The 25234-nt window shown below is 40.9% G+C and overlaps 2 protein-coding genes across 6 annotated transcripts in view; one reads left to right on the top strand and one right to left on the bottom strand.

Moving 5' to 3' along the window:
* Positions 1-725: 725 nt before the first annotated feature.
* On the bottom strand, positions 726-16619 carry CRNKL1 (crooked neck pre-mRNA splicing factor 1). The gene is made up of 14 exons (XM_040447838.1): positions 16456-16619; positions 14502-14654; positions 13383-13474; positions 12405-12563; positions 11754-11920; positions 9820-9998; positions 8524-8694; positions 6893-7084; positions 6111-6170; positions 5364-5444; positions 4345-4584; positions 3077-3178; positions 2386-2634; positions 726-1442 (listed from the first exon to the last, which is right to left on the bottom strand). The coding sequence occupies exons 1-14, from the start codon at positions 16504-16506 to the stop codon at positions 1275-1277; spliced, it is 2064 nt and encodes a 687-aa protein (XP_040303772.1). The 5' UTR covers positions 16507-16619; the 3' UTR covers positions 726-1274.
* Positions 16620-16647: 28 nt separating this feature from the next.
* CFAP61 (cilia and flagella associated protein 61) overlaps positions 16648-25234 on the top strand; it is a 281759-nt gene continuing 273172 nt past the window's right edge. For all 5 annotated transcript variants that reach the window (XM_040447823.1, XM_040447824.1, XM_040447825.1 and 2 more), the window contains exons 1-2: positions 16648-16729; positions 24809-24959. In XM_040447823.1, coding sequence (XP_040303757.1) covers positions 24817-24959 — 143 coding nt within the window. In that variant the 5' untranslated portion in view covers positions 16648-16729; positions 24809-24816. The remainder of the gene's footprint in view (positions 16730-24808; positions 24960-25234) is intronic.

Raw genomic sequence — 25234 nt, forward strand, 5'->3', positions numbered from 1 at the left:
CAAAACAAAAAGCAGGCTTGAGAAACCAGGCCAGATTAAAGAAAATAAGATCAATTAAGGCACATATTATTTGCTTGAGGATATGAGCAATGTGTCCGCAAATATGTTACCATCTCTGCTTTTTCTTTTTTAGAATCATAGTTGGTTATCTACCTTGTTTCTCACATGTTCTAAACCAAGGGTAAATCACATGCATCAGGTTTTACAGTAGCTACTTTCTATAATAGCATACCAGAAATTGTGGTATTCTAGGCAGACGTGATTGCCTTGTCCAGTAAGGTTGGGGAACATGCCAGCATTGCTACTGGGGAGTCAAAAGGTATAGTAGTATTTACAAGGCTCTGGGAAGCTGAACTACAAAAAGATTTGATTAATAAGACCTAACACTTAATCTAGGATTTCCCAAATTTATTGGAGCAGGGGACACTTTTTCACAGCACGTTTCACTGTTCCTTAAGCCAATACAGAGCTCAACCAGTTTGGGAAAACAGATTACAGTTTAACTGAAATCTGACTAAAACGTTCTTGGTAAAGAGCCCTTGTTCAGAAATACACTAACTATAAATTATTTCCCAACTAGTGTTTTCAAAAGCAGGTAGCAAAAATGGCCACTGTTAAGAAGCTAAGGGTGTTTAGATGTTAAATTCAAGCACATTCAATTCTACAAGGACAGAAGGAAGGGATTTAGGAAAGTGGCTTGGAATGAACACTTAACACTCACTATGTACCAGGTATATTCCTTTTCTAATTTAATCTTCAAAATGAGTGGCAGAAGCTCATTTTATGAGTAAAGAAACTAAAAATAAAGGTTCAGTTATTTATCACTAAGTGGCAGAGCTGGGAATGGAACTCAAGTCTGTGTTAACTCTGAAGACAGGAAAAAGTTACAGGTTTCAGATGAGTGCATGAAATATATTTATGAAGACAAGCATGAAAAAACCATACCTTACAAGTTACTGTAGAACATAACTTGAAAACTAGAAAAAGACTTTCAAAAGTCTGCAGGTCCATCTAAAATAGATGCTAAGCATTACCTCAATTAGATTTCCTAATGCATGATGTAGACAAATGTTTGGACTGATAAATCCAGCAGTTACAAAAATTACTTGCAACCCCTAAGCCAAGAGCATTTTAAAAATTATTCAAAAAGTAGCTATCAAAGATTCCAATCAATTCATTACTGGTGAAATATACAAAAACTTACAGGAGTCACAACAGTTCCAAACTATTAATTTATAAAAATAGTAACACACTTCTCAATATGAACAAGAACATCAGGATTCACTCTCATCAATGTCCTTATCTGGGTCTTGCTCAGCAGCCTCCTTTTCCTGTTGCTGTTTCTTCCAAAGTTTGGCCATGGCCAGGAGCTTGAGGTTGGGTTGGTTGGCAGCATCTTCGGGAAAGATGTAATCATAGTACTCTTCCCAGCCTGCATCAGACTACAGACAAAAAGTAAAACAATGAAAAGATAAGCCAACACATGGCTGAAATACCCAACTGCAGTTACTTTAAAGTGGAGAATTTTCACTGCCAAACCCAGAGTTCAAATTCATCTCATGTTCATCTTATGAAACAACATCAAAGCCCATCACAGCAAGAACAAGGGCTGGGCCTGCAAGATCGGGAGTGAACGACTAGCTGTGGGGTTGGTGTTGCTGCAAGGGGAGCTCGTGGAGAGCTAAAAACCAGTGGAAGAAGATCCTAAAGATCAAAGCACAGCTCCTCTGTAGTCAAGAAGATACTCTGTGTCTCCTTCTCCATCTTTCAGTCTTCTAAGATTTTAAATTTTTAAAGACTTACTTCATGTTTACCTGGTAGTGAGAGCTATAAATCTGTGCACTATTCCGACTCCCTGTCCTTACTGCCCATCTCCAGTCAGTCACTGATTTGGCTTCCTAAAGGTCACTGTAGTTCCAGCCTGTACCATCACTTGCTTACAACAGCCTCCCGACAGATTTCCTCTAATCTAAGCTCCTCGAGTATGCCTGCGGGAGATGCCAACTACTGGGGCGTGTCATTTTGTGCAGAAGCGTCTGCCTACAGCTTGCAAAGCCTCTGGATTGGGTCCGACTTAGAAGTTGAATTTCATTTCCCTCCACTCTGACCTCCTGCTTAATGTTCCAGAAATACCACACTACATGCAGTTCCTGGAATCAACAACCTCCAAGAGGCCTTTGCCAACTGTCTCCTATTCTCTAGCCTTGGGTGGACCATACACCCTGCTCTCTGCTTCCATGGTAGCCAGACTACAACTGTCTTCTACTCCAGGCTGTCTCTTCCCATGCTCACATTGTAAATGGCACATAAAAGTACAAATTCAAAGTCAGATGCATTTTCGCTCATCTGACAGGAGATGACCAGCTCCGAGGGCTCAGTTCTTACCCCATCATCAGCCTGGACCTTTCTTCTTTTCTTGACTTTCTCTGGCATGAGTTTGTCTACTCTCTCCTTATCTGATACTGTTCCAAATTCATCTTCAAAGCTTCGCCATGATTCCAGCAACATAAGTCTCTCTTCCTTTTCTTCGCAGTTTCTCATGGTTTTGTTAGCCTCTTCATAAATTTGTCTGCATTTAGCCAAACTTCCTTCTTTCCCTGAAGACAGCTCAAACTGGGCAAAGCTGATCCATACCTTATGAAAAATTATTATAGAACCAAATTAATAATCATGTCACCCAGAAAACATTCACGTAGTAACAATAACATGAATTTCTAGTTAATGATATCTGAACATACTAATAGGATTCCAAAGAACACACTAATTATATGTTTCAATAATGCTGAAGCAGTCTGCTTCTATATCCAAGTAAGTTTGAAAGAGTCTTAAAATCCTGAAAAGAGCTGAACTTTTTATTAAATCCTGTGATACTGAAGTTATTCCCATGCAGTATAAATACTGACTTGGTATAAGCTTTATATTGCAAAGTCCTCTGAGACTCACGGGCACCTTCTAAAAGCAAGGAAATCATTAAAAACAAAACCAAAACAGAACACTTAAAACACAGAAATAAAATATCTCCTTCAGGTCTGCTGATTTAAGCAAAATCAAAGATCATCGACAGAGTGCAGGATACCTTGACATGCTGTGTTCGCTGAAGCAATCGTCGGTAAAGATTTCGTGTTCTCTCAGTTTCTTCCTGCTCAATTTCAAAGTCAATATATGATTTCCAAAGCACCTAATAAAGAGAACTTAGTCAGTCTTGACATTTAAAGAGCAACATGTCCCTAGCCAAAGCTGAGCTTAACTGCCACTCCAACCTAGGACATCCAGAAACCTAGGATTTCTATGAACAATTAAAGACTAGGCAGCATGTGGACACAATAAAAATACTGGCATTTACAAGCTGAAATTTGGCTACAATTCTACATTATGAGATAAAAGGCTTTGGATTCATTTGTGGATTCTCTTTCAGAGTTTTTCAAATGCTGGACTTACCACAAAAAGCTCAGAGACTTGCCAAGTCTCCCAGACATTGCCAAGATCCTGTCATATACCACTGACGTTGCCAGGGACATGCCTAGGCCAGGATATACTGTTCTTACCTCCACTGTAAATTCCTTCATATGTCTGAATTCATTTCAACAACTATTCAGTAAGCAGCAGCCCACCTGCTAGGTACGGCCTGTCAGGGAACAAGGATGTAGTCACATGTAGCCTGGATGCCTGGGAGCTGAGGCCAACCGATGGAACCAGTAACACATAAGGCCCTGACCTAGTGCGGCTGGTGGAGCCCAAGCCATAAAATGCAGAGTCACATTAGGGCAAGACTAATAAAAGGGCTGGGTGATTTCAGTGGCTCCTGGGAGATTCACATGGTGCTAGCTGTGGTTTAGCGCCACCTCGTGGCTCAAGTTTAAATATGGAAGGGATGATTTCAGGTCCTGTGGCAGGCAGAACAGTGGCAGTAGTAATTCCAGGAATATCCTGCTTTACATACAGCTTCTTTTGCTGGCCCGATCTGGGCAAAACTGTGCTAGGAGAATCTGGGGATGTGCAGTCTCAACTTCCAGTTCTCCAGATGGGGCTGCCTGCTGCCTGTTTCCATCCCTTTAGTTAGCTTTCTGTTTGAGGAAAGGAGGCAGAGAGCCAGTCACAAACCCTATTAAATCCCAACTCATCCTGGTGTCACAATGGGGTTCTGGGCCCTGGTATCCTACTTGAGGGTCCCCTCACCCCCATCCTTCTTCTGCTATCTCCCACACAGAAAGAACTAATCTGAGCAGACAAGACTACAAGTAAATTTACCTTTATAATGTGAAATGCACACACATTTAGATGGTTATCTAAAGCAATGCTGGAGAAGTATCTAAAAAAAGATTATATTCAACTCGAGATCCTCACCTCCGGCATGTCTAAGCGTGGCTGACTGATGGCTAACTCATAGATTGCCCGGGCTCTCTCAATATCACCAAGGATTGTCTCTAACTCTGCAAACTTAATCCAAGAGGTACAATTTTCAGGTCCAAATTCCAAGAACTTCTCATAAAGCTTCCGGCATCTGTCAAATTCTCGAAGCTGCAGCTCCAATTCTATGTAACCTTTAAATAACTTGTTCTTTGGGCATTTGCCTATGGAAGTTCCCTGGAAAACAAAATGACCAAATCACTGGGATATGTGGGTTCAATCTGTGCACAGACATCACCAACCTATCCCAACAACTGTTCTCTGTTGCAGAAGAACATGACAAGCCACTCTTTCCCTCTGTGGTATCACAATGTCCACACTGGTTCTTGACAGAAGGGCAATGGAAACCCTCTACTTCCCCCACCAGTCAAGAGGGCCTATGCCCATTGGGGGCCTGTTCAGCAAGAGAGTGTTTCAGAACTGTCTGCACAAGTACTCTGGATTTTACTTAGTATCTCAGGAGCATGTAGGGAATATGGACGTCAAATGGATAAAACGTCCCATAAGTGAAATGGTAATCATAGAATGAAATCTGCCTTGCTGCCCACAGCCAGGGCAAGAGTGGCTAGTAGAAGGATAACTGCATTTATACACAGTATTTAATCCTATCAAGACACTTCAGAATAACTGTTAAGAGGAAGGTGCATGTAACATCCCTGAATTTTGCACATCAGTCTATTAAAGAGCTGATTTAAGACCTAATGTGAACTAAGATCAGATCTTTCCAGTCAGAGTAAAGATCTGGTAACTGGGAGCTACAGATAAAGCTTCCAATATTAATTTACATTTTCACCCAATCCTTCTTCAAAGGCCATGCATTTTCTGACATGTCTCAGGCTATAAAGGCAGAACAATTCTGTGGCATTCTTAGTAGGAACTGTCCAACTTGTAGGCACTGAGATTTAATTTTCTTCTCATAGAAGTCAATGATGCATCTCGATCCTTTCTTTACTCACCAAAGCTCTTCTGGCAAATGGTAAATTTTTCTGTCTTATTTCAAATTGTGCGTATAGTAACCACATCTTGGCAAATGTGAACTAGAAAACAAAAGCACAAAACACCTAAGAGAGTCATTTCAATGACACTGAAGTATGTCAAAATTTTAATAAAAGGCCACATGCGATTAGATTTCCCTACATATTCAGAGCAAAGACAGATGTGTTTTCTTGTTTTTAAGCAAATAGGATGTTTATTTCATAAAAGTTACAAACAGGAATCCAGGTACTTTATTGCACTGCATGGTCCTGCAGCCCCTGGTGTTTTGTGCGTATGCTGGTGAGCAGAGAGAACACACCACCTCTAGTCTAGAAGGTAACTCAGCCAACATCTCTACTTGTTTCTCATGCTGGGAAGTAGGGCAGAGATAACGTCTCAACCATTTCCAAAACATGCACCAGGTGTTCACCCAGGCATGCATATGTCCACTCGGATGCCAACAAACACCTGTTTGTTGTTTCCTGCACGTGCTGTGTGCTCTCTGGATGTGCATCTTCCTCCATCCTCCTATGAATTTCTATATTATCTGTATTATCACAACACAGGCTGTCCTCTCAACTAGACTGTAAGGTGTTTTCTGAGGCAAGGAGCATACCCGGTTCTCACTTGAGCCTAGCACAGCAAACTATTCAAACAGTAAGTATTACTCGCGAGAAACAGAAGTAGGATTTCGACAGTTTGGAATAGAACACTTATAGCAAACATACCTTTTTATGAGGGATTAATTCCAAAGAAGCTTGATATACCTGTCTCGTCCTCTCGGGATCCTGTATTAGGATAAGAAATTTTCACAAAATATTGAAGTCTGTTACTAATACTTTCTACTGATATTAGTAAAAATGTATACCCCCAACACTGAATATGTTTTTGCAAGTTGCTATTTTCAAACTCTGATTTAATCATTTATGATCAAAAGTGAACTACCTTTAGCCATCAAACTTTGGTTAAAGAATCACCAACAATATAGCCATCAAACTCTGAGAGCTTCTCTGTAGAAAGGCTTTTTCGCCTGATAGCACAAAGAAACAAAGATGTTTTATAGTCTCCACAGTAGAAAGCTAATCTTTCCCAATTAATTTACACAACTGATTTCTGAAAATCCCACTTGATCTTTACTAAAAACAAAGATGTGCAATCTAGCTGTGATCCCTACTGATGAGACAATACAGGGTATGATATGAAATTAAGCTAAGGACTGGTTCATTGTTCCCTTTCAAGTCCAAGTACTAATCTTCTTGTGCCTCAGGTTTAAAAGACAAAATACGACGGAACAACAACAAAAAAAACCTTACCTGTACCCATAACAGGTATACAGAGTTTAAAAGGTTACAGAGAGAATACGTAACTGTATGGCTGAGAACCTAAAACTAAATTCCTGTTTCTGGGACTGTAAATATCAGTTACCACCCACGGTGGCTGAGCTGTGGCCAAGCTGTACACGCAGGGCTGAGACAGCCATCAACAGCTGATGTGGGATTCCGTTTTTTACCTTTGCCTCCAATTCCTCATAGAGCGCATAGTTGACCCACAGATAGATGTAGCGTTTCCAGTGCCGCTTCTCTTGAATGGGTGGCACATTGGCAATGGCTCTTTCATACACTTCTCGAACAGTTTCTGCTTCGGCATCACTTTCCACCAAGCGCAAGTAGTCAAACCACGCATCGTAATTGTGTGGATTAGCCTAGAAAGATGCCAAGTTTAATGAACAAAAATCAAACCAAGAGCTACACTTGCTGGACTCCATGAGGGTAAAAGAAGACACTAGATTGCCTTCTTATATTTTAGCAACTGTTTTTCTAGATTCCTCATCCTATCTCATTAAAACAAACAAACAAAAATGACTGAGATTTTATAAATAGAAAAGAAAAAGGAATATAGAGGGGAGATTATTAGCCAGGTGTCTCAGAGCAAGGTTGCTTTCATATACAAACACCAGCCCCAAGAGAAGTACTCAATAATTAGATGCCTATTATAAATGTTTTTGTTTACATAGTGACTGCGTATCATTATGTCTAGATTTAAAATTACAGGGGAATTAAAGTTTATTTATTTATTTTGAGAGAGAGTGAGCATGAGTGAGGGAGGGGCAGAGAGAGGAGAGACAGAATCCCAAGCAGGCTCTGAGCTCTCAGTGAGGAGCCCGAGGAGGGCTCGATCCCATGATTGTGAGATCATGACCTGAGCTGAAACCTGGAGTTGGATGCTTAACTGACTGAGCCACCCAGGTGTCCCAAAATTACAGTGGAATTATAACCATGGTCACAATTGTGACACCTGCTCTTTTCAGTTAATAGTCATTTATCTTGAACATATCTTGCTGACCTCATTTAACACCAGATTCAGCCTTTTGTTTGGCCATATCCTAATTAATTTGACTAAGCAAAATATTTTAGATATACAGCAGACCGGTAAAGGAAAATGCTACGATCTTGAATTCAAATCAAAACAGTACATTACATGTGAAGAGATGAGAATGGAACTTTATCTATCTACATTTTTTGTTCAAGCAGTTAAGCCAAAAGGGAGTGTACAAAAACTCAAATCTCTGAGTTTGGCTAAATCTCTGAGTCTTCCTTCTTCAGAAATGAGTTCAAATGGATTCCTAATTTTAATGTTTATTTAATTTGAGTGAGTGAGAGAGAGAGAAAGAGGGAGAGAGGGAGGGAGGGAAGGAGAGAGAGAGGGAGAAAGGGAGTCAGAGTGTGAGCAGACGAGGGGCAGAGAGAAGGAGACACAGAATCCAAAGCAGGCTCCAGGCTCCAAGCTGTCAGCACAGAGCCTGACACAGGGCTCGAACAAACCCACGAACTAGGAGATCATGACCTGAGCTGAAGTCAGATGCTTAACCAACTGAGCCACCCAGACTCCCCAAATGGATTCTCAATTTCTGCTCAGGTTCTACAGTGCACAACCAGCAATCAACATGTGAGTGGCAGAGCAAACCTGAGTTGTGCTTGCTGGCCTTTTCCATCAGTCCTGCTTATTCCTATTAAAACAGCTGCCAATTCCTGGGGACACATCACCAAGGGCATGATTCCTGCAAGCTCTCCCTTGCTAGCCCTCGCTTTACTGTAGCTGCTATAGTTACCCACATAGTTCAGTGTCCACGCCAGCACTCACCTTCACCTCTTCCTCATACTGGAATCTTCGCTTGCTCACAATGATGTCTTCAATACCCCGCCTATCACCAAATTTCTTCTCGAAGATGGTATAATTTTTAAAGAGTTCTTGGGCCTCCTGCTTTGAAATCCTATCCAGGGCATACTTGTAGATGACCCGTACCCTTTCAAACTAAAAGCAGACAGGATGATTATTTCTACAACACAGTATCCTCATTTTACTCACAACGTGGAAAGTAATTATGACAGAATACATTGCTTGGTAGATTCTGAGGTCTCAAAGTGTCCAAAATAAAGAGTTTTCTTCTTCCTCTTGTTGAGAGTATTCATTTCAGTCAGGACAGACTGGCACTCTCCTTTGAGCTCCATATTTAATACTGTCTACCTAAGGTTGTCGGTCAGATGTCAGCGTGCATCCAGAATAAACAGGTCCAAAACTGACCTGTTTCTCACACCAAACCTGGATACCTCTGTCTTCCCAGTCCCGATAAGCAACACCTACAGTCATGCACTTGCTCAAGCCCCAAACCTCCTGGGTCCTCCTTGATTCTTCTCCTTTCCTCATTCCCCACATTCACTACTTCAACGAGCCCTGCCACATCTGTCTCTGCAACAGAGCCCTTCGCTTCCTCCCTACACCCAAGCCATCTGCATTTCTTCCCTGGACCACTTCAAAAGCCTCCTCACTTCCCCTTCTGCCACCTTCTTCCCAATATGATCTCCACAAATAAGCTAGAGACTTTCCTTCGAATATAAATCCTGTCCTACCACTCTTCTGCTTAACACCCTTCACACTTCCCACTGGCCCTGGGACAGGATCTGAAGTCCTTATCACGATAAGTGTAAGGCCCTGCATTTGGACCTCAGTGCATCTCGCTCGATTGTAGTATTTAAGTTACTTTAAAGAATTATTTCCATGTATAAGAACAGAACTGACTTATTTGTGGGGCAATCTTTGTTTTCATTTCAACTTCTGTTCTCTAAGCGCTCTGGGCTTTTGTTTTCCAGGTTTATTACCTGTAGAGCCCTTTAGTGTGGAGACCAAATGACGAATTCTCAGTTTACACATAATATTCTTATCATTGACACAAAAGCTTAATTTTCAAGCAAAGCACAACACAATTAGGGCAGGTTAATACGATTTATAATCGCTTGGCTCCCAATCTGCAGCTAAGCCACAAACATATACTGTTTTCTTTTAGAGATTTGAAAACATTTTTTCCAAGGGTAAGGTGCACAATAAGTCATCTTTCCTAGGCTGTTATGCAATGTAATTGAGTTCTTCAAGTGTACTTACTTCTTTCTGATTTTCTTCAAATTTGGCAAAGGCAACATAAAGGTGTTCATCCATATGTTCATCTCCAAAGAATTCAACGGCTCTCTCGTACACTTTCCGTGCATGGGCAAAATAACCGTGTTTTTCTTCAAAGCGGGCATACTTGATCCAATTCTTAACATCAGGGTGCACGAGAACAAGTTCAGGGGACTTAAGGAAATACTACGCAAGACAATGAGGCTTAAAAAAAAAAAAACCCACCAAACCCAAACCCCCAACAACGCTAACTACAATGATAGGGTTGATAAAACATGGGCAAAGGCAAAGAAACACTAATCCGTAACCTCTAGGAGAGGGCCGTGTCTTGTTCACCCGACTTCCTCCAGTGCTGATTCAGTACTTCAGTAATGGGTACAAGTGAGTGTGGAGAAGTGAAAAACCTGAAGCCTGTTTACCAATGCCATCCTGAATAAGTCATTAAATTGTCCAAGACTCAAGCATTACCATCTGTAAATAGAGAAAAAGACCACCAACCAAACTCACTAGATGACTGTTGGCCTTAAAGGAGGAAATGGGTATAAAGCTCTTAGTAGATTTGGACCAAAAGAATGTGCTCAATGAATGGCACCTACTGTATTATATGCTCAGTAATGTTAATGTTTGAATTAATGATTAAGAAAAAAAAAAGCACAAAAACAAAACTGCTAACTAGAGTCAGAAGAGAAAGGTTTTGCTTTATTTTTTAACTGAAATGTAGTTGACATTAAGAAAGTTTTAAATTACCATTTTATTTCTTAATAGGATGTATCTTATTTTTCTTCTACCTTGCTTGAGGAAATCGTGACTTCCAAAGTAGTAACACCTTCAAATATGACAATGATGTTAAGAGCAAAGGCTCAGAAGCTGCGGCTGGGCTCTGAGCCCACCTCTACCACCACCTGCGAGACCCTGACCTCGCTGCTTAGCCACTTCCGCCTGGATTTCCCATCCTGCACACTCAAGTAGATCCTGTGCTCAGTGCTGTCCTGAGGACTGAATGGTGATATTTGTAAAGTGCTTCCAGCAAGGCCTGGCACATAACAAGTGTCATAAAAGCTTCCGTTAAACTGATATTAAAATGTGCAGAGGTAATGGAGATCTTAAAATTACATATTAAAGTTGATTTTTGTTTATCCTGGTATTTATGTTCATCGAAGTCACTCTTACCACTTAATTTGCAAATACCAAATCACTGTTCCTAAGCAAAATATGTACACGGGCGCACATGCATGCACGTACCCACACACAAACCAGGCACATGCACACACGCTACCCACCACCCTATACAGATTATAATCTTAACCTGAAACACAGCTAATCTTGGCAGATTCTATTTCATTTTCATTCTTGTTTCAGAGAAAACAAGGTTCAGAAGTGTTAACTGACTCATCTGAGGCTGCCCCACTAACACATGCCAGAGAAGGGACTCGAACCCATCCAGCTGGCCCCGGAGCAGAGCTTCTTGCAATACACTCTGTTTCCCTCTGGTCTCCATCCTTTGGCGGGGCCTCCGGTAGTGCTGCTAATGACCAACACCCTAGAAAAACCTAGGAAAAAAACCCTGGAGAAACAGGACTGGCTACAGGAGCCAGAGCCTTGGTGTGTCACTTTCCACAATGAACCACAGCATTAATGCCAAAATATAAACAAACCCAAAGTTTCACTGGAAAAAAGCTCAATTACCCAGACTACGAACTTTTATTCGGACTGTCCTGTGTCTCTAGAAAATATATACGTAGCTTACGAAGCTGGCTGAACTTGCATCTTTCGTTCCCGGCCCACGTTAATGACCGTCCATGCGCCCACACCATGACCACATTAACGACTGTCCCTGCGCCCAGACCGTGACTGCACCTCCATGGGACGAGTGGCACCCAGGACAGTAACAGCGCCACTCGGACTGGCTGGAAGGATATATCGCTCGTAAATGGTGCGGGCCCGATCCACCTCTTTGTATCGTAGCTCAAAGTTGATGTAGGAGTGCCAGGCTTGCTCCTCAGGCTGCCACTCCATCCAGCGCTCAAACACCTGCCGGGCGCCAGCAATGTTCCCCAACATCTCTTCCATGTACGTGTACTTGTACCTTTAATAAAAACATCCAAAAATATGGGTCATTGTCAAAATGACTTAGGGAAAGAAAATAATCTCCAGCATTTGTAGTTTTAACTTTGTTAAATGTGAAGAAGACTTAGGCCTTTATGTTCCCCAACAGCTAAATCGAACATGGTTTCTTATCAAAATACAGATCTGCAAGGATGAACCATAGGAAAAAAAAAAAAAAAAAAAAAGGGGATAAACCATAGGGAAAAAAGGTAATTTTTTCTTAAAAAATTGCTTAGTTCAACAAGATATTTCTTACATATAAAAGATTACAACCCAAATTTTAGTTATGATTATGACTACATACTACATACTACAGACATGAAAAAACACTTACAGAATGTTTAAAGAAAAAGTAGGATGTAAACTAAATATATACCATTACAACTACAGAAATAAAATAAATGCACAGAAAGGCAGAACTTTTCTAGCTTACAAAAAGCTGCTTCAGTAGATGAGAAACCTACCAGAACTGGTTGACTCGAGGCAGAGTTGTTATGGCCCGGTCCCAGATATTTCGGGCATGGTTGACCTGGCGATTCTTCATTTCCATTTCTGCATATTTCAGCCAGAGTGTAATATTTCGGTAGTCTACATCTAAAGCACGTTCGTATATGGATCGAGCCCTTAAGAAGCCAGATTTGGAGAATGTCAAAGTAGCACACACAACATATGTGGCAACTATTTCAAACCACCTGCAGTGCCCTGCTATTTTATCAGGTGTCCACCATGAGCCAGGTTTTGGGCATATAAAAGTGAAAAGACAGGTTTTCAGGAAGCTACAGACTCTTAGAGAAAGACAGACATGAATGTAATTACAATGCAATATAGTAAATGTTATAATCAAGCTTTACATCAGGAAGCAAAAGAGAATAAAAATATCTAGTGCAAAAGGCTAAATAATAGGTAACTCCAGAGTTGAGAAGTTGAGGAAAGCTCTAGAAGCCAAGGTGGGCGAGGAGGGGTGCTCGTTCCAGGCAGAGAGAAGAGCCTAGTGTAGGGCAAAGAGACACTGTGTCCTCAGGAGTGGCGAGTACACAGGCACGGCGGGGGCAGTGGGTGTGCCATGCCAGGAGAGTGCAGAAAGGCTGGGCAATAGGAAGAGCCAGGTGGTGACTTGTATTTTGTTGGTCAGCAGTTTTTGGAGGAATGATTTTTATTTAAAAGAATCCGAATACAGAGAAAGCAGAAGAAACTGCATTTCTCTGACTGTAGAGTGTGTGCTGGTGGTGACACCCACCTAGCATCTCCTCTGTGGTCCCCCCAGGACTCTCCTACCATAGTGCCTCTGAGGCCCCTCAAAGGACCCTAGGGTTCCACAGAACAATTTAGAAAATTACTACCAGAGGTACACTCTTTTTCACTCATGCTTTACCTTTTCCTATTTCTTTTCTGTCTCTTAACTTACATCTTTATATATGAAACTACACACTCAGTAATTTTACCTTTGAATCTCCTTTAGACTCTCTTCCCATTGTGCATATTTTATCCAGTTACTAATCACAGTTCTGTTTTTTCTTATGTTATCTTCAAAAGTCTAGAGGAAGGGATAAAAGGGTCAAATTGAAGGGAAAAATAAGTAAAAATGACATCTTCATTTGTCCATTAATCCTGTTCTTTTTTAAAAATGTTTATTTATTTGTTTGAGAGAGAGAAAGAAGGGGGGCAGAGAGAAAATCCCAAGCAGGCTCCATGCTGTCAACACAGAGCCTGACATGGGGCTTGATCCCAAAAACTGTGAGATCATGACGTGAGCCGAAATCAAGAGCCCGACACTTAATCGACTGAGCCACCCAGGCGACTCCATTAATTCTGTTCTAAAAAGATTTATTCATTTTGTTGTTATTTAGGAGAAATTACATCCTGGAATCCTTGGGAAATAAGAAACTCATAACGAAGGTTATAATCTCAAGTGTTTCTTTAAAGTCTTACATGCAAACAAAGAGAAAAACTTTAGATGTACAGAATTATTAGCAAAGTTGTTGATATTATAACTGATAAAAACTAACTGATCCTTTAATATACTCTATACTTATTCCTAGTATAAAAATGTTTTTGACTATTTCACTCCTCTCAGTAACATCTCCAAATTTCATACATCACTCTTTAAACATCACTAGTAAGTAAATACAACAGGGTTAGTGGTTTAAAACTACTCTCTAGAGTGAGGATTCTAGGGTAAGGAGGTCAGATCCCCAAGTCTTTTCATGGCTCTTTCCCAGGTCTTAAATCCTACTGCAGAAAGTGGTAGAGTACACAACGCGGCCTTGGTTAAATCCAGCCCCTTACAGCTGTCACGTTTCACTTGTTAAACTACCACCTCTTTGTTTAAACTACCAAAAATTATGTCTCTGGTGGATTTAATTTCTTTATACTTTTAAAGATAATTCATGGTATATTTTATAAAGTTAAGCAAAATGCAATTATCTGGTAACCAGAAGTCACACTACTTATGGGGCTAGAAACGATAAACTATTCTTATGCTATTGCCTCTCTAACCAATGAGGAACTCTGCAAACTCTGACAATGTTATTAACAGACTGGAAGGTATCACCTTGACTGACCTTCCTTTTCCTTAGTTTGTAATCATTTAACTCTTCTTCATCTGTGATCTTCTGTTGAGGTGGAGGTGGAAGAAGCTCAAGTTCTCTTTCTTTAGCTTCTCTTAAGAGTTGTTCAGCAGTTATCTGTACCTCAGCCGGGGCTTTGTTTTTCACCTTTTAAGACAGAAGACGTTTCCATTTTTAATAGATGCTCATCACACAAGGTTAGGAAAACAGATATTTTTGGGGGTGTGAACTTTTTAAGTATTATTACCAGATGCTCTCTTTGTACAACATGTTTTCATTTCTCTATGAAAGTAAACACAATGTTTTCTTTCTTATGCATGGGATCTATTACAAAGCCATAGGTAAGTCTTAAGAGAAAAGATAGCAAGAATACCAAGTGTCCCCTTGTAGATTAGTATAATAATAAACTTTGAGGTTCCTTAGGTAAAATTCTCACTAGAGGTTTTATCAAGATGTGTGCCACATCTTATCTAGTGTTACAACCTCTATTTAAAAAATTTTTCTATTAATGCCCCAGGTGAACGATAATGTCTCAAGTTGCGTTTGGTTTTTCATGGCATTTCAAATCAAAGATAATATTCAGTAACTTCCCATCATTAGACTGTAAGTTTCTTGAGGTCTTAGAGCTGCCCAACACAACAGACATGAGCTAATGCAGTGAGTCCAAACAGAGATGGGCTGTGAGGGTAAAATATAAACTGGATTTTGAAGACTTAGCATGAAAAAAAACAAAACTATCGAAGTAAAATTTCCATATTGATTACAAGAAATAGCAATATCTTGGGGATACAGAGTTAAAGATAATACACAGTTAAATTAATGTCTCCTGTTTTGACTGTTTTTTTTCATTTTTTAAAAATATTTATTTATTTTTGAGAGAGAGTGAGTGAGCGAGCAAGGGAGGAGCAGAGAGAGGGAGACACAGAATCTGAAGCAGGCTCCGAGCTGAGCTGTTAAGCACAGAGCCCAATGCGGGTCTTGAACTCATAGACCATGAGATCATGACCTGAGCTAAGTTGGATGCTTAATCAACTGAGCCACCTAGGTGCCCCTTAACTGTTTAGTGTAGCTGTAGGAAAAGTTAAATTACAAACGTAGCTCACATTATATTTCTATTGGACCACTGGTGACGAATCAAATTTTATGGAATTGAATTATAAGACACATTAATTGTTTAAGGCCACATGAGGAATCTCAAAATGATGCTAGCTCATATGTAATCACAGATAATGTGCTATGTGATTTATACGCATTATCTCGGGGAATTGTCTAAATGAGTATGTAAAGGACAAGCTCAAGAGAGCCATCTGGGTTGGAGAAACAGACTAGAGTGAGGGCATCTGCAAAGGCTCAGGACAAAGCCTGTCACGTATTAAGCACTAAGTATCAGCCACCCATGGAAATACCAGATAACATCAAATTTATTGTTTAATTAACTTAATGCCGCTACACAACGCATGCCCTCTCTTTCCTTCAACAATCTGCTGGGCTAACTCCTTGTCAGCCATCAAGTGTCAGCTTAAGTATCACTTCCCCGGCAAAGTTTACTCTGCAGACCCCTCACACAACTATTCCATGGCATATTCTACGCTGCAGCAGAGCATTTGGCAAGGTTGCAATTTTAAACTAACTCGTGTCTTATTTGAGCTCTGCTCGTCGCCCGCGTTAGATCATAGCTTCCCAGCTCCCAGCGCACTAATTTCTGCCAAATGACCCCACTCCTTCCCCAACAAAAACACCTCCCAGAACGAAGGCCACGACAGCTCGGGAATGCTCAGGAGTGACAAAAGCCTGCCCCCAACCACCGGCTGACCCCTCCTCCTTCCCCTCGGCCCGCACGGGGTAGGCCTGCTCCTGGCACCACACCCTCTCCCGCCGCAGGCCCCACGGAGGTTGGAACAGCCCCTCTCCCGGGCCTCCTCCCACAAATCCCCTCGCGGTCGCCTACCTTGGCCACTTTGGGAATCCTCTGTTTCCCGGCTGCGGTGGAGGCCGCCATGGCTGCAGCAGCAGACCTCAGGCCAACCTGGACCCCCAAAATAGGCCCGAAGGCTGGCCGGAACCCCAAAGCGTTCTGACAACAACAGGGATCCCGGAACAGGAAGCGGAACTAGCTGGTATGACCTTTGACTTCCCGCACGCGTCGTGACGCAGTTGTAACTTCGTTTCTGTGGTAACCAGGCTGAGCGTCCTTCTCTGAGCGCCGCATCGCAGAGTTGCAGGTGAGATGGGTAGCGCTGGCCACCCAGCGGGATCGGGATTCAGGGCGTCAGGGACGCACCCCAAATCAGTCTCCGAGACTGGGATGACTGTGCGAGGACGGGTGGGTCTGTCGAACCGTGGCGCCAGGGAAGGGGAATGGGAACAAAGCTCGGGTCCGGACGCTTGGGGGCGGAGGGAGAGAGGCCGGCCAGAAAACTACCATTCCCAGCATGCTAAGGGGGCGAGCTGCTGGCTTCCTAGGTAGCCCGGCGCCGCGTTGCCTTCTAGGCTTTGTAGTCTCTGAGGTCCAGTCCTTTTCCTTTCTGGACAGTTGTGCACAAATAAACTTTAAGGCTTGTAATAAAAAATAACTGAAGGTATTTTAAAGCCAGATAATAGAAAAAATTAAAATGAATCATCAGAGTACTGACAAATAAGCCATCCTTGTGGTCAGATAAACAGATGTTTAAATTTTCTGTGAATATGTCATAATTACGTAAATTCTCTTAGCCTCAATGTCCTTAACTATGAGACTAAAATAATAGTATATATTTTATCAGCATTAAGGACAAAATCTGTGTAAAGTTCTCGGTAAATGATAGGTGGTATAATTCTTGACCTGTCTTCAAAACAGAAAAATTATATGCAAGAAAATGGTTGAGAATTAAAAAAAAAAAAAAAAAAAAAAAAAAGGCTTTATCTTTTACAGTAGTTTTAGGTTCACAGAAAAGTTAGATGAAGGTACAGAGAATCCCATTTCTCACGCCTGCCATCCCTCCTCCCCCCACTGTCAGTATTCCCCACCAGAGTGGTACATTTGTTACAGCTGATGAACCTGCACTGACACATCATTATCACCCAAAGTTCACAGTTAACATTAAGGTTCACCCTTGGTGTTGTAGATTCTATGGGATTTAATGGCCTATATTTACCATCATAGCATGGTAGAGAACAGTTTCACTATCCTAAAAATCCTTTGTGTTCCATCTATTTATCTCTCCCTCCCCCTTTGCCTCCTGCAACCACTGATTTTTTAAAAATTGTCTCCTTAGTTTTGCCTTTTCGAGAATGTCATATCATTGAAGTTGTATAGAATGTAGCCTTTCCAGATTGGTTTCTTTCACTTGGTAGTATGCATTTAGGATTACTCCATGTGATTTCATGGCGTGAAAAACTCATTGGTTAAGAAATTTTGACAGTTGCAAGTCTCCTTTGGTGTTTAGGAAAAATATTTTTAAATATGTGTGTGTGTGTGTGTGTGTGTGTGTGTGTGTGTGTATGTGTGTGTGTATTTTATGTATCTAGAAAAATCATGTCTACCTCTATAAAGTGATTCTGGAAAAAAAAAAAAAACTAGGCTGATTTCCCAAACTGAAGTCATTTGTAACCAATATAAAAATATTTTCCATAGCTTTGTACTACCTACATTATTATTTAAATATTTATAAGTAATCTCACTTTTCAAATTCTAAATGAACTGAATGTGATTTTATATCACTATAATAAAGTCACCTAACAAAATAAACAAATAGCTTTTAAGACAAAAAGATGTTTCCCTTAAGTAATTTCCTTTCAATTTGTAATTATGCATAACTGATTTAACAAAGTTTAATGTTAATCATCTCTAGCCTCCTCTCAGAGACATAAACACCTTAGAATGTTTTATTTCTGATTGCCCTCCTTCCATCCTACAAGTTTTTATTGTCTGGTAATTTAACGCAGTTTTTTTGTTTTAATTTTTTTTAATGTTTTATTTTATTTATTTATTTATTTATTTATTTATTTATTTAGAGACAGAGGGACAGAGCACGAACGGGGGTGGGGGAGGTGGGGTGGGCAGAGAGAGAGACACACAGAATCGGAAGCAGGCTCCAGGCTCTGACTCGTGAACTGCGAGATCATGACCTGAGCAGAAGTTGGACGCTCAACCGACTGAGCCACCCTGGGCGCCCCTGCAATTTTTGTTTTTTAAGAAAAATTTATCATTTTTACTTTTCTTGTTGCCATCAATGCTTCTTTAGATACACCTGCATGTTTACTTTTCTCTCTCCAGCCTTTTATCTTACGTTTCATTCCTCTCTGATTTTAATTTTATTCTTCCCAATACATCTTATAGAGTTCTTTCAATCAGATTCCTTGGTAATTTCTTTCTATCTGTAGTAGATTTTCTTTTTTTAACCTCCATCTTTTAATGATTGTTTAGCTAGGCATAGAATTCTAGGTTAATAGCTGTTTTTACCTTTGCTTGCACATGCATATGCGCATGTGTGCACACACGTGTGACCAGAGGAGGGGCAGAGAGAGAGAGAGAATCCCAAGCATACTCCACGCTGTCGGCATGGAGCCCAGCTCAGGGCTCCATCTCATGAACCATAATACGATGACCTGAGCTGAAATCAAGAGTCAGACACTTAACGAGCTGAGCCACCCAGGTGCCCCTACCCTTACCTTTACGTGTTTTTTTTAATGTTTATTTTTGAGAGCCTGCAAGTGGGGGAGGGGCAGAGGTAGGGGGACAGAAGATCCAAAGTGGGCTCTGCACTGAAAGCGGAGAGCCCAATGCGGCGCTTTAACTCACGAACCATGAGATCATGACCTGAGCTGAACTTGGACACTCAACTGACTGAGCCATCCAGGTGCTCTCCCCTGCCACCCGGCTTATCTTTACCTTTTTAAAGATACTATTCTGGTGGTTGGGAAGCTCTAGCCCATAAGGCAAATTCAGTCCATCAGCTATTTTGTATGACCCATAAGCTAAGAAGTTTTTAAAAGACATTTTTAAACAATTGAAAAAAACCAGAAGAATATTTTAGGACACACTAAAATTATAGAAAAGTCAAACTGCAGTGTCCATGAGTAGAATTTTATTGGAATACAATCATGCTCATATTGTGTTCATATTGTCTCTGGCTGTTACCATGCTGTAATAGCAGAGCTGCATAGTTGCACAAAGAACATGTGGCTCATGAAGCCTAAAATATATATCATCTGGCCTTTTGCAGAGGGAGTTTGCCAACCCATGTACTAGTGGCTCCTATTGTTGCTGATGAGAAATATACTCTTAGTCTAATTATTATTCTTGCATAGGCAGTGTCTCTTTTATCCAGTCATTTTCAGGCTTTCTCTATTTTTAGTGTTTTGTAATTCCACTACTATATATTCAGGATTTATATTTATTTTCCTGCTCAGACTGAGGATTCAGGTCTTTCATCAATTCTAAAAAAAAAAAAAAAAATAGCCAGTATTTTCAAACAATATTTTATTTCTTTATTTTTTGAATTCCTATAAGACATTAATGGAATTCCTCTAAGACACAGATAATCTTTTTCTTCTGTCTTACATGTCTCTTAACTGCTTTCCATATTCTCTATTTCTCTGTGCTTCGTTCTAGATAGTTTCTTCATAACTGCCTTCCAGTTCATTAATTTTCTTCAATCTTGTCTAATATGTTTTTAACCCATCCAATTAGCTTAAAGTTTAATGATCATATTTTCCATTTTAAAGTTTCTGTTCTTTTTCATAATTACCTGTTCTCATGACTTTTCTCTGTATGTATTTATAATAATTGTAAAGATACTTATTTCATTGTGTCTTCCACAGTCTATTATCTGAAGAACTTGGGGACTTGCGCACTACACAGGTAGTGTGGATTGGGGTGCACACCTACTTTGATCTAGGATTTGGATTCCTCACAGCATTTTTGTTTTCTTCTGTTTTCTATCCAGAGCTATCAGTAGAGAAAGCTTCTTTGTCACTTCCGTAGGCTAGTAAAGTTCATTTTTTTAGTCTTCTCATTTACCGAGAGGTCCGCCCCTCAAAAGTCCAGGTCGTATACATGGTTTGACTTTCAGTTCTCAGTTTTGAATGAGGCACCTGCTGTCCCCATGGGGGGAAATTGAGACTCTTGCCCCCAGGGCCTGTATCACATTTGATCGCTCCCTGAGCCACTGCACACAAAGTCATTGCCATCTGGGTGGAGGATTTCCCTTTGCTCTCTGTTCCTTCTTTCCATGTTTCCTTTTCCCCCAAAGCTCAGCTCTGTAATTATACTTTCTTATTTTATTCAAATTTTTTGTATATTTGTAGCATCAACTTATGACATCATGTTTCACAAACAGGATGTCTCTTTCCAGTTTTGCTTTTAAGTTCAAACCAAAACCAGGAATGACAACATTTATGGCTAGCTTTTTTTTTTTTTTTAAATTTTTTTTTCAACATTTATTTATTTTTGGGACAGAGAGAGACAGAGCATGAACGGGGGAGGGGCAGAGAAAGAGGGAGACACAGAATCGGAAACAGGCTCCAGGCTCCGAGCCATCAGCCCAGAGCCTGACGCGGGGCTCGAACTCACGGACCGCGAGATCGTGACCTGGCAGAAGTCGGACGCTTAACCGACTGCGCCACCCGGGCGCCCCAATTTATGGCTAGCTTTACAAGAGTCTAGACATTATTAAGGTCTGTTTCCACCCAAAGTAGGTAAAAGATATTTGCAAATATGAAAATCTGTTGTCTCTACTAATGTCACGTCTTTGTAGGAGGCACCTAATTTCACATTCACAGGGGCTGTGGAAAATATTACTGAGTGTTTAATTGCTCACATGGTAGTCAGTCAGGTTCTGATTGCCTCCTTTGAAATAATACCATCATTTTATTCCTTGGTAATGCTTCTCCCAGATTTGGAGTGAGAAGGCCTTCTGTTGAGACACCCTCCATGGATTATCTTCCTACTGGTCTATGGTGCCCATCCAATGTGTACTGTGTGTGTTTGATCCCTTAAGGTAGAAGGTACTATCTGAAATTATACACATGCCAAACCCCAAAGAGAGGAGACTTCAGCTGGGAAAAAAGGATTTCACACCAGGATATCAGATGAAAAAGTTCTGGAGATGGATAATGGTGATGATTGCACAAAAATGTGAACTTACATCATGCCCCTGAATGGTACACTTAAAATGGCAAAAATGACAAATTTTTGGTTATGTGTATTTTGCCACAATAAAAACAATCATGATTTCAGTCATATTTTTATATATGCGTGTATATATATGTGTGTGTGTGTGTGTATGTGTATATATACATATAATGTTTTTCATAGTGAGAAGGTATTATGCATTGAGAAGGTATAATGAAGAATGCATCGCTGTATTTCAAAATAATTTTTTAAAATTAAATGTTAAGAAAGATTGACATTAGAGTTAGAACATGAAGTCAGGAGCACCTGGGTGGCTCAGTCAGTTAAGCATCCAACTTCGGCTCAGGTCATGATCTTGCAGTTTCTGAGTTTGAGCCACGCATTGGGCTCTGTGCTGAGCTCGGAGCCTGGAGCCTGCTTTGGATTCTGTCTCTCCCTCTCTCTCTGCCCCTCCCTGCTCACACTCTTCTCTGTCTCTCTCAAACATTAAAAAAAAAAAAAAAAAAAAGAAAAAAAAGAACATGAAATCAGCTCATAATGGCAGCTAGGCTATGTAAAGCCCTCTTAGAAAGGAAATGTTGTCAGGTCATTAAAATTTAGCTGCCACTTTATTAAAGGTGTGTTCATTTATCTAAGAAAGAATGTGTCTTTGCAAAGGGGATCAATTGGTCCTGTGGGTGTCAACAATGTAGAGATGCCCAGGCAAACTGGGAAGATGCCACCTAAGCATTACCCATCTCTGGTTTCCTTGGCTTTAAATCTCTGCAGTAGATGAAGTTCCCCCAGACCTTAGGAGCTTTGAGTGACTTCTTGATGTCCACTATTTTGAATCCTGAGAATGTCCATGCTCAATAGTAATAATGATGATATGGCTAATATTTACCAAGCACTTAACTACATGTCAAACACTACTTTCAGTGTTTTGTATGTAATAACTCATTTATAAAACCCTTTACAGTATGTATAGTATCTCTGCTTTACAGATAAGAAAACTGAGGCACAGAGGGTTTTAGTAACTTGCTCAAGGTTACACAGCTAATAGGCGATAGAAACTGGGTCTCATCCCTGGTACTCTGATTCCACAGACTATGTTCTTGGTCTTAGCCCCATGTAAACCACCTTCCAATAACTGGGCTTTCCATGTGGTGGTCTGTGAGGACAGAGTGCATGGATGGCCTTGCCATGGCACAGGTGGAGGCTAAACCACCTTAAAGAAATGTTTATTTATTTCTATCTTCAGAGTGTGAAGAAAATTTTGAGCCAATCTTTCTGATTTTGGACATGTTATATAAATATCAAGGTTTTCTTCCCTTGCAAATGTGAAGATCTGTCATTCTGAGCTCACATTTTCACAAGGCTGGAGCTGAGAGTACATGTGCCCCCAGTTCATCTCAGCCACCCTGATACCAAGGCTGCAAGAAAGTGGCCAGATAGCACACCTTGTTCTCTCAAAGGAGAGGAAATCAGACTTGTATTTAGCTTACATGACTTGTTTGTTAACTGTCTGGGCTGCAGAAACATCTAGACTGCTTGGCTGTTGACTTTCCCATTGTAAATGAATAAATTGGCATTTTGGACTCTTTTCAGTTTCAGTGAGCTTGGACAATGTAGGGCATCTGGGTTTGCTTTGCGGGGGCTAATGGAGGCCCCTGCGAGTTGAGGGTGGTATGAATTCACCAAGGAGAAAGCCACTGGGTAAGGATTCTTGGCTGCCACCTGCTATCTTTCTAAGTTCCCTTGCATGACCCCACACCTTGCACCCTTACCCATCTGAGTGTTGATGCTTAAGAGCAGTCAAACTGCAGTTAATGTGAACACCAGTGGACCGTGAGGGCAGGGGGACCTTCACCCACAGAGACAGCCTGCAAGCTACTTAAACAGGGGGAATGACAGGGAGTTGGACTAGAAGCACATGCCAAAGGTTCTGTTTCTGACCAAACATACGTGTCCTGAGGCAAGTCACTTCACTTCATGGGCCTCAGTTCCCTCATCTGACGAAGGAGGAGCTGTCTCAGACCCCTGCAGTGCTCAAGTTCTTGGGTACCTTGGCACATTGAAAACTGCAAGGACATCTCTAAACAACAGCAATAACAAAAAGCCACACGATGTAACATTGTGTTTTGAAAGAAAACCATACACACTATGTAATCGCACTTATGTGATGTGCAACAATTGGCCAAGATCATCTATGTGATCGAAGTCCGAATTATGGTTACCTTTAGAGGGGCGAGTGAAATGGGGGCTGCTGTGAGGTGTTGGGAGTGCTCTATATTGTTCCTAGGGTCCCAGGGTGAAAATTAATGTGCCTGTTTTGAGCATACTGGCCAGTATCTAATAAAATTATTTTCCCTAGGAGAAAAGAAAGGAGGAGAAAGGAAGGAACGGAGGGACAGACAGAAGGAGGAAGGAAATAGACACACACACACACACACACACACACACACACACACACACATATTGAGACGTTAAGAGAATCAGTTTGTGGCCTGCTGTTCCTGTCAACAGCATTCCCCAAAGTGTCCCTCTGGAACATTAAACTCTCCAATGTTGCTGTCATTAGAAATTTTTCTCAGAAAGGGTGTGGGAAAGTCTGGGAAAGGAGATACTTTATTATGGAACTTCTCAAAGACTTTTATGGGCATAGTCGTCTCTCAGGAAGGCCATTATAAGCAGCATTTCCTACACTTAATTGACCAAAGAACTTTTTTTTTTTGTCTCAAAATATCTCTCAGGACTGTTGCTTTTCAGGGCTACAGTTTGGGGAACTCTATTTGGAACATGGGCAGAAGCTGTCAGTATTTCCCCTGTAACTTGACCACATGCCATGGTGGCCAATTAAATAAAGAGGATTCTGAATCAGTAATAACTCCTTTCAATGTTTTTCAATCCTATTGTTAGAATATTTTAAAGCAGCTTTGTTGGAAACAAAGAGTACAGTTGCAGACATTTCTAGATGGGCCAATTCTCAGGAACATCATTCTCCTGGAGAGACACACATTGGCTGGTTTGCAATGGCAGTCGTTCGTCATAGCCAACCCCCAGGGGAAACTGTCCCATCAGTACTGAAATACCATGTTCGTTCTGACCATACGGAAATTGAATTCACATCCAGTTTTGTAAGTACTGTAACTGGATGGGCTTGTCATCTCAGATTAACAGTGGACTGTTTTCTGTTTTTTTGGGACAGGATAAAAAATGTCAGTACTCACTTCACCAAGAGGAAAGGTAGAAGTGGTTCATTGCCGAAGAACAGAATCACAAGATATTTATTGTATCAAAAACCTCATTAGAAAATTTACCCAGAAACTGTTTGGGAGGCTAAATATCATCTATCTTCTGTAAGTATGTAGCTAAGTAACCTAGGAATATTTATCAATTTTATCACACACTAGAAGGGACCCAAATCCTTTGTCTTTATGGGGCTTATGATCAGGAAGTGAGCAGCAAGAAAATCTATTCCTGTGGAGCAGAAGATCTCCAGGAACAACCAACCTCTAAGTTCCATAACAGCCTGCAAAATGAAAGGGTTTCTCGTGGGCTTTGGATTCAGGCAAACTTGGGTTCAAATCTCAACTGCCTCTCCCACTAGTAGAATCTTGGGGTAAGTTAATAA

This window comes from Herpailurus yagouaroundi, unplaced genomic scaffold (genome assembly GCF_014898765.1).
Source record: "Herpailurus yagouaroundi ecotype Mexico unplaced genomic scaffold, PumYag 196, whole genome shotgun sequence".
Taxonomy (NCBI): Eukaryota; Metazoa; Chordata; class Mammalia; order Carnivora; family Felidae; genus Herpailurus; species Herpailurus yagouaroundi.